The 13,303-nt window shown below is 33.4% G+C and overlaps 2 protein-coding genes across 3 annotated transcripts in view; one reads left to right on the top strand and one right to left on the bottom strand.

Annotated features, from left to right (window-relative positions):
* Nucleotides 1-162: 162 nt before the first annotated feature.
* On the bottom strand, nucleotides 163-915 carry LOC125059598 (LYR motif-containing protein 5B). 2 transcript variants are annotated; one of them, XM_047664079.1, is made up of 3 exons: nucleotides 718-915; nucleotides 591-640; nucleotides 163-511 (listed from the first exon to the last, which is right to left on the bottom strand). In XM_047664079.1, the coding sequence occupies exons 2-3, from the start codon at nucleotides 633-635 to the stop codon at nucleotides 302-304; spliced, it is 255 nt and encodes an 84-aa protein (XP_047520035.1). In that variant the 5' UTR covers nucleotides 636-640; nucleotides 718-915; the 3' UTR covers nucleotides 163-301. The 2 variants fall into 2 exon arrangements, with proteins under 2 accessions (XP_047520035.1, XP_047520034.1); XM_047664078.1 differs by having other exon boundaries at nucleotides 591-912.
* Nucleotides 916-2,029: 1,114 nt separating this feature from the next.
* The window catches only part of LOC125059759 (cilia- and flagella-associated protein 44), a 42,481-nt gene continuing 31,207 nt past the window's right edge, over nucleotides 2,030-13,303 (top strand). The window contains exons 1-10 of the mRNA XM_047664308.1: nucleotides 2,030-2,069; nucleotides 2,428-2,587; nucleotides 3,119-3,281; nucleotides 3,685-3,839; nucleotides 4,592-4,755; nucleotides 5,967-6,097; nucleotides 6,983-7,087; nucleotides 8,665-8,814; nucleotides 9,926-9,985; nucleotides 10,502-10,744. Coding sequence (XP_047520264.1) covers nucleotides 2,030-2,069; nucleotides 2,428-2,587; nucleotides 3,119-3,281; nucleotides 3,685-3,839; nucleotides 4,592-4,755; nucleotides 5,967-6,097; nucleotides 6,983-7,087; nucleotides 8,665-8,814; nucleotides 9,926-9,985; nucleotides 10,502-10,744 — 1,371 coding nt within the window. The remainder of the gene's footprint in view (nucleotides 2,070-2,427; nucleotides 2,588-3,118; nucleotides 3,282-3,684; nucleotides 3,840-4,591; nucleotides 4,756-5,966; nucleotides 6,098-6,982; nucleotides 7,088-8,664; nucleotides 8,815-9,925; nucleotides 9,986-10,501; nucleotides 10,745-13,303) is intronic.

Below are 13,303 nucleotides of genomic sequence, written 5' to 3'. Positions count from 1 at the left end.
GGTCTTTGTAGGGAATTTAGGTAGTTTAAAATGACAATATTATCATTATTATCTGCTATGTAACTATTATAAAATATAATTTTTCCCTAAAATATAAAAGAAATATTTGTTTCATTTCCTAAAACATTCAAATATGTATGTAAAGAAATAAGTATAGAACAATGATAGCAGTAACATTTATTGTTGGAATATGAACATGTTCAATGTCATTTTAATTGCTACATATTATATAACATTATACTTATATCTGAAATAGCACCATAATTATAAACATTCAAACCTAATACAAAACAGTCAACTTTCAATTGTCATCATAATATCTTCGCTTTAATGTTCTATATTTTTTTAATTTATACAGAGCTTCAATTTCTTTAACTACAAAATCTCCATGTTTAATCATAGTGGCGACTTTGTTTGGATCTGATTCTTCACTATTTTTTGAGAACACTTTATGTAACCGTTTTCTAAAGAGGTCATAACCCTGAGGCCAATCACGTCCCATGTACAACAGCTGCAAACGAAAACTTTTAATAGTAAAAATTGATGTTTAATTTAATAAGAAAATCTAGCATTGATGAACATAATCTTACCGTTTTGTAAAGATTTAATACAGCCTTCCTGTGAGGTTGAGCCATGTTTCCTATAATGGTAATAAGTCTAAAGTCCAAATAACTTTCAAATCCTTGAAAATTTAAAAAATCAACTGTCTTAGCTCACCAGTTACTAACAAGTTAAAATGTGAAAATTCTCCTTAACTACTTGTAATTATGAAATTACAGTATTTATCAAGCTTTTCTACGTCAAAGTTGTACGATTCAATCATAATATTATTATTTTGGTTTGAATAATGATTAATGATTAATCACATCCAAATTCCAAACGGCAGACGACAAAGTTATCTGTTAAGTGCCAACTGTCATAATAATAATGACGTATCTTTGTCTGATCTGAGTGTCAAGTATATCATACCAAAAGTCTATATAGATAAAGGTAATACGTGAGTACAACAGACTAATTTATTTTAATGGTATTGGTAATTCTTATTTTTCCATTGGTCTATCTAACAGTATTTTAATGTAAAATGCTCTAATGTTACATTGATTATTGAAATACTATTGAAGATATAAGAAGACATGGCACAGTCACACACATATTTAAAAAATCTTTAACAAAAGGTATAGGTATGTTATCTAAAGCTGGCGGCTTCAACACATTTACACTTTGTGCTTGTGTAGTGTCTGTGAATAAGCGCGAGACGTGATGTCAAACTGAAATACAATCACAAATACATCACGAAAAGACTGTCCGTCTCTCTCGCGCTCGGTCAAGCTTATGAGTATAAAAGAGACAGTTATTGTTTTTCTTTTGCTACTGTTTATGTTGATCTTTACTGTTTTATATTATTATTATTTTATACATGTTGATCTTTTTTCAAACATCACCAGGGCAATCTCGTGAAATGGTGCACAATGTTTTTAATTATTTTAAGCATCTTAATAAAAACAGTTTAATGAAAAAATGTTATTATTTAATTTGACATCAGATGCGACTGGGGTTTCTAAGAGGAGTATTGAAAGAATAGTTAGTGAAGTAAAAGTGAAGTGTGTTGAGCTAGATGGAGCTTATGTCGAAAAATGAAAAATTATTTACACGAACTACTCTTTCACGTTCTTGGTCTGACTTAGAACTTTTGGATCCACCCTCGTATGCACCTAATATTTATATGTATTTGACACATTTTTATTTATTTACAACCCACCCAACCTTACTAAAACCAGAGTGGACTAAAATGTATAGCATGGCAAAAAAGTCATATACGTGTGTGAGTACTGTGAACGAGCCAGCTTTCGATAACCGACCTATAGACCTTTGATTCGCATCTAAATATTATTATTTGCTATTGTCTATACTCTGCAGGTATCCTAGCAACGAATAATTTTGTTAATATGATAATAGATTCTTAACATTGGCGATGGATTCGTAATGTAATTTCAATTGATTATTTGTATACCCACAATATTATAATAATATGGCTGATGATGAGGGCCACAAGGGTGAAGATGGAGAAGGTAAGAATAATAGAAAAGTCCTACAGATGAAGATTAGGTACTTACTATAGGCTATTTGACAAGATTTTAAAAATCATTTCAGAAAGATTATAACTGACTTTATAATCTAGAAAGATTGTTAGCTTTATGTTGTGAAGCTATAAAATTCAAATTAAACATTCATAATTTCAAAAACCCGCCAAAACGCTTCTCTAGGACATCTCGTCTCACGGCCCTCTATAAAAGCGATCCATGCTTGTAAACATGTACGCAGTGTACTAGTTTTTAAATCTTGTCAAACAACCCAGTGAAAATGGAAAAATACGTTTACATTAGATGTTTAATTGCCGATAGTAAAATAGTATCGTTTTAATCGTAGAAGAAGAAGAAGAGGCCAACGAAGAAGCTCTTATAGAGGAAGTGGAAGAGGAAGCAGTAGAAGAAGAGTCAATTTTAACTGAATATGACCCTGATGACTTTATATCCGGTGCTGTTACAAGCCTGGATGCTACTTTACCTGACGACTTATTTGAATTTGAGTATCCTTGTTGGTAGAACAATTGAAAGACGTAGGGTGTTTCAAATTTAGTATTTCTCAGTGGGCTACGCACGCACTCCGCGCAAGCACGCTCATGATACGCACTCTTCACTAATACTCGTGACTGTGATTTTTTTGATTATATTGTAAATTAAGACAAGGTGTTCAAAGCCAATATTTTGAATCTCTAAAGTCTCTGAATCAATATTATAAATTTTACGAAAATCCATTTTTATACGATAGTTTTGGCATAGTAACTAATATTGGATAAGTAATTTTTAATTAGTGCCGATAACAGGCAAAAGCGATAGGTTGCGAATCCTACTATTGAGTTTTTGTGCCGCGCAATTCTACGTTGCTAATTCAGAGCTACTCAAAAAATCGTATAGATTTGTATCCCTATTGCTATTGGAAGTTTCAGAGTACCAGCGCTGGTCTTAAGCTACTGTTATTTAAAGTAAACTACAGCAAATGCCGCGCATCGCGAACATAAAATATCCTTTTCAGCAATATTTTCTTGAGCACCCTCCAGACATTCCTATGGTTATAACTGCCATAAATACTTTAACTTATGCGCATGCGATGATTCTGTTGTATGCTGGTCTGCGGGCAGTATTATTACGTTCATGGATGTTAACACCAAACAGACATGGTTTCGTCGGAGCACCACTGGCGGATCCGTTGGAAACATTGTGGTAGGTATAATCTAGTGGCGTAAGGAATTTATAAGCTTCCAATTAAATTCACAAAGAACTAAAACAAAAGAAGAAAGTCTTAAGTAAGAGTAGCATAATAAACGACAAATTCGATTTTTAAATGTTTATGAGTGAAAACTTGATAATAAAGAGAACAGAGGCGCTATAACTATTTTAGGTCTACGCTACGATTTCTATATTATCTGTTTCGTGTTCAGTCCTCTTCTAGTAGACAAGTAGGTGATCAGCCTGTGCATACGACGACTTTTTAAGCCCAAGGCTTGGCGGTTTCCTTCCAATGTTATCCTTCACCGTACGAGCGCACATAGAAAGCCAGTGGGACGCTGAAGCCACTAAGTCTAAACTGATCTTACTTGATGATAAGCTTTTGGAAAATTTTCAGTCATACAGGAAAGACCCGAATTATCGAATAGCAATCGCTGAAGGAAAGGAGGGACACAGAGATCCTCTTATTTTGATGTACACGTGGCCACAAATGGAAATTGATGCCGTTCTACGTGATGGAACAAGCAATGCATATTCTATTCTTGACTTTAGGTAAGGTAGCCTTTGAAACTATAATATTAATACTTATAAAGGGTTCTAGGAATCCAGTTTTTTTTTATTTCATTGTTCGTCATTTATTTTAGTCAAAGTAAAAGCCGTGGTTTTCATAAAGATATTGACGATACTTTCATTCGTCGCACGTGATTTGGTGATTATCAGTGAATAAGTCACAAAATCACCAAACTCTACCAACCTTAGAGATACTTTTAAACAAAAATATTTCAATTTATTGGAACGAAGTTCCTTATCGCGCGTTGTAATAGGGGGCTAGACGGAAAAAATTCTTACGAAAAGTTGTCACGACACTTTTTTGCTATTTGCTATTGTAATACACCGGTTCTCGTCCGATCACCGAAGTTAAGCAACGTCGGGAGAGGTCAGTACTTGGATGGGTGACCGCCTGGGAACACCTCGTGATGTTGGCTTTTTTTTTCGTCGTAAGATTGGTGTCGAGAAAATCTATCATACTGTTATGATACCAATTAACATATAAATTAATCGAAAGGAATTTCGTTCCATCCAGGTGTCCCTTGACACCTCTAAAGTTTTATTAAGTTTATTTAATTTTCGTTAGAAATATTGTAAAAGCCTTGTTTATTATTATATTCTTATTTCAATTGTTCTTTGTTTGTTTTTTATTTAAAAACGGGTTGTAGAAGACCTCAATCTTCAGTAAAGACAAAAAGTTAATAAGTAAAAAGAATTGAATTAAACCTTTTTAAAGTCTATCAAAATGATTTCAGTCCTGATGGAGAACTTTTGGCATCGGTGGGAAAAGAACCGGATTATAACTTGACTATATGGAATTGGAAACGGCATAGAATTCTTCTACGCACTAGTGCTTTTACATTTGACGTCAACGCTGTTATGTTCTCGCCTTATTGTCCTGGCCAACTGACAACCGCTGGTATTAATATTTAAACATGTTATATGCTTTTTGCCACAGCTTTGATGCTTAGGGTTTTTTAATGTGATCGAAATAACCATTGTGAGTTCGCAATTTATAAATTACGGTCTAAAAACGTGGTCTAAGATAGAACAGTTTCCGTATGGTTAACATTTATTAACATAACATTACTATGGCAACAAATGCGATAGGTACCTTTATTTTTCGTAATAAATACTAAAATACACGGAATAAGTTAGACTATGAGACGTTAAAAATGTACTGGACTTTGATAAATAAATCAGTGGCGCTACAACCTCTTTAGGTCTTGGCCTCAGATTTATGAATCTGTTTCATGATCATTTTTAAATCTAATAGGCAAGTAGATCAGCCTCCAGTGCCTGACACACGCCGTCGACTTTTTGGGTCTAAGACATGTCGGTTTCCTCACGATGCCTTCCTTCACCGTTCTAGCAAATGTTAAATGCGCACATAGAAAAAGTCAATTGGTGCACAGCCGGGGATAGAACCTACGACCTCAGGTATGAGAGTCACACGTTGAAGCCACTAGCCCAACCCTGCTCTGCTTTGATAAATATAGTTCGCGATAAATCGCGTTTCTGAATATTACCTAAGGGTAGCCGTACTTACTTTTAATCTCAATACATACGTCTGTGGTAATTGATTCTCGTGAGATAGAGACAACTAAGACTGAAACATCGACGGCGTTTGTCAGGTTTTGTTTGACAAAAATACATTAACATTAACGGAACACTGCCACAGGGACAAAACTTTTTAATTATTATTATTATTACCACTATCAACTTGTATGAATGTTGTACCATTGAAATTAAAAAAGTTTAATGTCATGTTGAATTGCACAACTCAAATGTTTAACTGTCAGTTATGACAGTTTTTGACCCGGATATAAGATCTGTGCTTTACTGTTGAAAACAGTGTAACAGACTAAAAAACAGTAACTCATTTAGTCCAAAACTGAGTGTTGGTATGTAGGAGGGTCACATAGAGATGCTTTCCTTCAGCGATTGCTAATCGATAATTCGAGTCTTTTCTGTATGACTGAAAATTATTTGTTTGGCTTCAGTGTGCTACCCTCAACCCTGACCTTCTTTCCTCACCAACTGACTTTCTATGTGCGCATTGAATACTTGCTTGTACTGTGAACTGCTTTATGAATGCAAATTACTACTGTGTATACTGTATATTTTTAGGAGCTGCGCATGTTAAGTTTTGGAAAATGGCCAGTACCTTCACAGGCCTTAAGTTAAAAGGAGAACTTGGACGCTTCGGAAAAACGGAAATTTGCGATGTCCTCGGCGTATATCCTATGCCTGATGAAAAGGTACATCTTATTGCTTCAGTAATTGCTACGTAATTTGTGGTGAAAGAGATGTTCTTAAAGCTGCCCCAGGCTCTATCTACACTATTTAATATTTTAAAGAGGAATGATTTGTTTTTTTGTTTGCTCCAAAACTACTTGTCCGATTTGAAAAATCCATTCACCATTAGAAACCTACATTATCCCTAATGAACATAGATTATAAGAATATTTACAAAAAATCAGGGATCCGTGTGGAAAAAAATAACCAATAAAAATTCCTACATCGCGAAAGTACGCTGCTGAAATATTGTCTATAGAGCAAAGTTATGTACTACTGTTTTGTAGAAGACATCAATATCTACTTAAAAGTCTGCGATAACATATGTTTAACAATATAAAAAAAAAAATTAAAATCTAGTTATCGAGGACCTACACTGTTCTGAAAGACATCCTTGAAATCGCATAATATAACTCTTCCTTTCTTGTCTATAGGGTCTCCACAGTGAGGCTATACTTCACATTCCGTCTCTACCCGCTTAGCTCCTTCTCTATCTTCCTTCAAATTTCTACTGTACAAGCATTATTTGTACATATCCCTAACATAATTTGTAAATTATCACGATTTATGTGTTCTTTGCATCTGTTTCATTTGTTTTCTTTCTTTTAGTTATATGTTATGCAATTTTTGCGCTTTACTTATTTTATTTTATTTTTCGATAAAATGTTGCCTGGAACGCTCAAAAGCCCGTTGCCCCCCTTATTATTTTTGCAACGGAGTGTTAAATAAGATAGTCTTAGTATCATACGCAGAACACTTATTGCTGAATCTTAGTTTAGATATAAATATTAAGAAATTAAATCTCTGTAATCGCCGATGTATATTTTTCTTACATCGAATATTTATAGGTTTTGTCGGGCTGCGAATGGGGCAACGTTTTAGTTTGGGAGGCTGGACTTGTCAAATTGGAAGTTACACAACGAGGACGTAAAACATGTCACAAGGCACCAGTGGTAATAATAAATCATTATAGTAACACTTTTTTTTTATTGTTGATATTATCTAAATCATCATTTTTAATAATATGATTATTTTTTTACATTTGCTTTTTCTTTTTTCTCTCTGTTTTGGTTAATTAACGTTTAGTAAGAACTTACTAAACGTTAATTAACCAAAACTAAAAGAAGTATTTATTATTATTCAGTGATGGTGGGGTACAATAACTTAATGTACGTATTTGTGAATAAATCAAACAAGATTTAATTGTATTATCATGAGTTTTTTGTATTAGGAATTGAGTTTCGCACTCTTGAATACTTCTTCAAGATATTTTTTTTACGTTTTGTAATGTCGCCCGTTGTTTTTTTAAGTTTATTGTTAATGTCATTATTGAATGTTATGGTTATGTGTAAATAAATCAATCAATTTATGGTGAGAAAATAGGTGGGGGTTAAAAATACTTAATTAATAACAATCTGTTTGAAGTGACGTAAAGACTCTAATGTGGCATTCATAATATTTTGTTTCTATTAATCATTATTTATTCCTTTCTGCATACAATTAGCTTTGATCAGTCTTGCTGATCGAACTCAAACGCATTTTCATACTATGTATATGGTTAATTTATTTGTGTAGTCGATGAGTTAGTAGTACTAACCGTTTCTCAAGTTTTTCATACAAATATATTGGTCAAGTCGAGAAACGAAGCGGCACGGCCGTGTCATCTTTTTCTGGAAACTTTTCTGGCCATTTTCGACCCCCCTGTAACTTCGTTGTGGATAAAATTGGAAGCCTGAATTTTCAGACACCAAGCAGGCATTTTATAAACACGGTATATTTCCGATTTTATTCAATTTGACCAAGTACTTGCAGTTAATTTAATGTATTTATTTAAAAAATAAAATATTTGAAATATTCATATGTTCAGTATAAGATGTTGTTAGGTCAACTAATTAAGTAATAACTTAAGACAGAATGAATAAATTAACCGACTTCGTATGGTTCTCACAACATTTAACGGTAGAAGAACTGAGTTGTTATACTTTTTACACGCTTTATATTAGCTTCACCTGTATGTATGTATGTATGTAACCGACTCGTTCGGACTCGATTTTGACCCACTTTTAACGGACAGATTTAATTCAAACTTTCCGCACCTGTCAAAGATCGATGAGAATGCAATAATCCGAAAAAAATTTTTTTAAAAAAAATTAAACTAAAAAATAAAAATAAATAATAGGTTAAAAAAACTAGAACACACGCTTTTAAAGCACATCAAACTAAAAAGTGAAAAATAATTCCTAATTTAGGCCATTAGGCTTATATGGCTCTGTGCCATTTTCATCTATCGAGCAACCCACGCATTTTCACAATAATACCAGTATTTTTTGTTCATTACCATTTTCAGCCTAAATTAGGAATTATTTTTCAGACACCAAAAATTAGGAATTATTTTTCACTTTTTAGTTTGATGTGCTTCAAAAGCGTGTGTTCTAGTTTTTTAAAACTATTATTTATTTTAAAGTAATGTTTATGATGGTTTCTACTTACTTAAAGCATGAATTGTCCTGAAATACAATATGATTTATAGATTCAATTCATGCTAAGTCCCGCGGGTGATGAAGTGACCACTATAGCGCGTGATGGATGCGTTCGTGCCTGGTACTGGGATACCGTGGAACAAGCGGATCCTCCAGAGGACGACCCGTATGTTGAACTAAATCCCGTCGCTGAAACTTGTGTTCGTAAAATGGTTTATAATATATTTTAGTTATTAGTTATACCTAATAATATATTTTAGTTATTATATATATACTAGTGGACCCGACAGACGTTGTCCTGCATGATATTTCAAGCGATTAGTAAAGCAAAGTATGAAAGTACCGACTGCAGCGCCATCTGGCGGGCTGATTTGTGAATCTAAACCATTCCCAGATCCCCTTGAACACACACAAAAAATTTCATCAAAATCGGTCCAGTCGTTTGAGAGAAGTTCAGTGACATACACACTCACAGAAGAATTATATATATAAAGATTTTTTTTTATAGGACAATTCACACCAATTGACCTAGTCCCATGCTAAGCTGGTGAATCTTGTGTTTTGGGTACTAGGCAACGGATATACATACATATTATAGATAGATAGACATATAAATACATATTTAAACACCCAAGACCTAAGCACAACACCAAATGCTCATCACATCGACGTTTGTCTCAGCCGGGGATCGAACCCGGGACCCATGGATTCGCAGTCAGGGGTACTAACCACTAGACCAATGAGCCGTCAAAGTCGAGCGGTTTAATACATAACTTTTAATTTCCGCTGAATCCAATACCATATATAGTTAAATGTAGCATTTACACTGAAATCTGAGGGAAATGACAGAAAATAAAAATAAATTTAATATGAACACAGAATATTCATATCACGCAGACATATGCGTGTACGCACGTTTCGATAATAATAAAAAATGTTAATAATAATAATTTATTTATTGCAAGAATATGGTATAAAATGTTAAGGTGATACAATCGTAAATCGTTCGCATATTCTGCCACACACGATGGCGCGCAAATTTGTCTTAAGGAATTTTACATTATTAGTCAAAGTCAATTCTTATATTATCTAGTCTATTATAGTACACATATACATTACATCATTAATTTTATATCAATTACGGTGTTTCACGCAAATAATCGTTTATTGAATAGTATATTTTTTCTAAAAAAATACACTAAGTCGCTTTTTAAAGACTCTAAGACGGAAAATCTTTTGGTAATTTATTGTAATCTTTAATTGCCATACAAATACAGTTACGAATACAATTTTAATTATTTCATATTTTAGGTCCCAGGCTGTCAAATAATGTGCCTAAAACATCAGAAGGGCATGTTTTGGTACGCACAAGTAAGTTATAATTTGAAAGTACTATCTAAGTATATTATAACTGTATTTTATCTATTTCAATCAAGTCGGCGGTTATGTTGAACTTTGAAGTCCATTCAACCGCATGGTTTAAACAACGAAATTTCTTAATGTATCTCTCTATCTTTTGTCTTGATCTCACTATAAGGAAAAATTAAAAATATGCAGAAATATTTCCGCCTGCCCTGCGATTCTGTAACTAACTTTTCGAACTCACACAGCGGTTTTCGCATCGGCGGTCGCTCTCAAATCAGTCGTGAAGCAGTCATTCTATGATTTGGCATTCTGATAAACAATAAACTACAAGCTCCCACCTTTTCAGAATGCCAAATCATAAACCATAAACTATACGAGCTCCCACCTTTTCAGAATGCCAAATCATAAAATGACTGCTTCACGACTGATTTGAGAGCGACCGCCGATGCGAAAACCGCTGTGTGAGTTCGAAAAGTGAGTTACAGAATCGCAGGGCTGTTCCATAAAACTCTTTATTTGCAGGATGGCAATGGTGGAGTGTGGAGCTTAGAGTTAGAAATAGATAAAATCGAATGTAACCATCGCAAAGTTATGACTTGCCACGCGGGTCCTGTCGTCGCTATGGCCATTCTCAGGACACACCCCATATTAGTAACTGCCGGGCAAGATGGTGCCCTCCAGGCGTATAACACAGACACACATACACTACTAGCGAGATACCAGTTTCAGGCTGGTGTAACATGTCTACTGTATCCACCAATTGACGTAAGTTTTTTAAATGTACAAGATTCACAGCGTAATATAGAATATTGTTAATTTGCATTAATTAGTATATTTCAGAAATGTTACCGTTATATATTTACAGCTTCTGCTGAAAAATACAAATATATATTTTATTACGCCATAGTTCATTAATTAATGTCTATGTCTTAAACATCGCCGTAGAAGCGCTCAATATTTCTACTATCGCGCTTTTGTATTATGTATTTTTTTTGTATAAGTAGTCAGCGTACAGAAGGTTTAACAGAAATAATGCTTAATATAAGGAAGAACTGAAGTACACAAATAGATAAAACGGAATGCGAAAGGAAATAATTATTATAATGAAAATTATAACTTATCAAATTTAGTTACAATTTTATAAAAAAGATAAAAAATGATTGTATGAAGTTTCTCACTTTCCGCCGCTCCTTGTAGTCGCGATTTTGTCTAACTTGCGCCTAGCTCTGTAACCTCCAATAACAACAACGGTACCCCGACGTTTCTGTATGCAGATTGATGTATAGTGCTTTTCATGAAAGAAGTCCCGCGGTGATTTTTGGAACTAAATTTGACAGGTCGGCAATGTTGTCATTCGTCGATGTTATCAAGTTCGTTTGTCGTGGTAGATTTTTGTGAATTTTTAACTAGCTTAGTGCATTTTAAAGATTAATTACAATGCCAAAAGTTGTAAAAAGTTCGGCTCGAGAAATTATATTAAAGGTGAAAGAGTTCTGTGAAGCGGAACATAAGAATCAAGGCGTTTTAATACCTCTAAACGATGTTCGGAAGAGAGTTGCCGCCATAACAGGTACTTTTTAGAGTTGCCATTTAATAATTTTTTGCTGTATTGATGGGACTTTTATGATATAAATTCGTTTTTGCGACAAAATTGAATAAATACATAACTTGATGAAACTGGGTAACTGAAATTAAAACATATATTACATATTACATAAGCATTAAAAACTTAAATTTACTTTTAATTGTTCATAATTTAATTGCAGGTGTGTCATAGAAAACTGTAACAAGAATTACAAACGAAGGTGTAACAGCGGCATGTACTTCGAAAAAAATTATAACCCAACAATTATGCAATAAAACTCTGAATAAAAAATTGTATTGCTTTTCTTTACCCTATTTTCTCATCTTTTCCCTGTAAGTAGGTAGAATACGCTAATATAAGTAAATAAAAATATACTTTTTACATAACAGAAATATTGTTTCATCAAAGTATGCAGAAAATAATATTTGATAAATTACATCTGCTAAATGTAAATAAATTAGGTAAATTTTTTACTCATAAATGGCAACATTACGTCATGCGATTGCAGCGCCGCGTCTAGGGGACTTCTTTCATGAAAAGGACTATACATATTTTGTGTATAGTGCTTTTCATGAAAGAAGTCCCGCGGTGATTTTTGGAACTAAATTTGACAGGTCGGCAATGTTGTCATTCGTCGATGTTATCAAGTTCGTTTGTTGTGGTAGATTTTTGTGAATTTTTAACTAGCTTAGTGCATTTTAAAGATTGATTACAATGCTAAAAGTTGTAAAAAGTTCGGCTTGAGAAATTATATTAAAGGTGAAAGAGTTCTGTGAAGCGGAACATAAGAATCAAGGTGTTTTAATACCACTAAACAATGTTCGGAAGAGAATTGCCGCCATAACAGGTACTTTTTAGAGTTGTCATTTAATAATTTTTTGCTGTATTGATGGGACTTTTATGATATAAATTCGTTTTTACGACAAAATTGAATAAATACATAACGTGATGAAACTAGGTAACTGAAATTAAAACATATATTACATATAACATAAGCATTATAAACTTAAAGTTAGTATTATTTTTAATTGTTCGTAATTTAATTGCAGGTGTGTCAGAGAAAACTGTATCAAGAATTACAAACGAAGGTATAACAGCGGCGTGTACTTCGAAAAAAATTGTAACCCAACAATAATGCAATAAAACTCTGAATAAAAATTTTTATTGCTTTTCTTAACCCTATTTTCTCATCTTTTCCCTGTAAGTAGGTAGAACACCGCTAATATAAGTAAATAAAAATATACTTTTTACATAAACTGTTTCATCGAAGTCTGCAGAAAATAATATTTTTTGATAAATTACATCTGCTAAATGTAAATAAAATAGGTAAATTTTTTACTAATAAATGGCAACATTACGTCATGCGATTGCAGCGCCGCGTCTGGGGGACTTCTTTCATGAAAAGGACTATACTTCTCTCAATATCCATAGCGCTCATGACAACCTTGAGAACAAAAAATAATTATTGAGATGGGGATTGCTATTGGAAGTTACAAAGTGCGTTTTGGTCAAAGCTCACCGATGTCCAGATTAAGAATTCTGATAAACGAGCTAGGTCTGGATATCCATAGTTGCGCCCATCACACTATAAAATCGATTTTTGTTTAGTTTTTTGTAATTTTAGTTTTGTTGTTTAATAATTGTTTTGCTTGATATTTGTATGATCTCTACATGTATGTCATGTTTGCCTTTTAGTGCTTGTCACAGTAAAAATGCATCAGTGTGCCGAGCGTTGGCAA

Source organism: Pieris napi, chromosome 20 (assembly GCF_905475465.1).
Source record: "Pieris napi chromosome 20, ilPieNapi1.2, whole genome shotgun sequence".
NCBI lineage: Eukaryota > Metazoa > Arthropoda > Insecta > Lepidoptera > Pieridae > Pieris > Pieris napi.
Note: the sequence above shows the minus strand (reverse complement) of the source record. Positions and strands in the feature narration are given on the sequence as shown.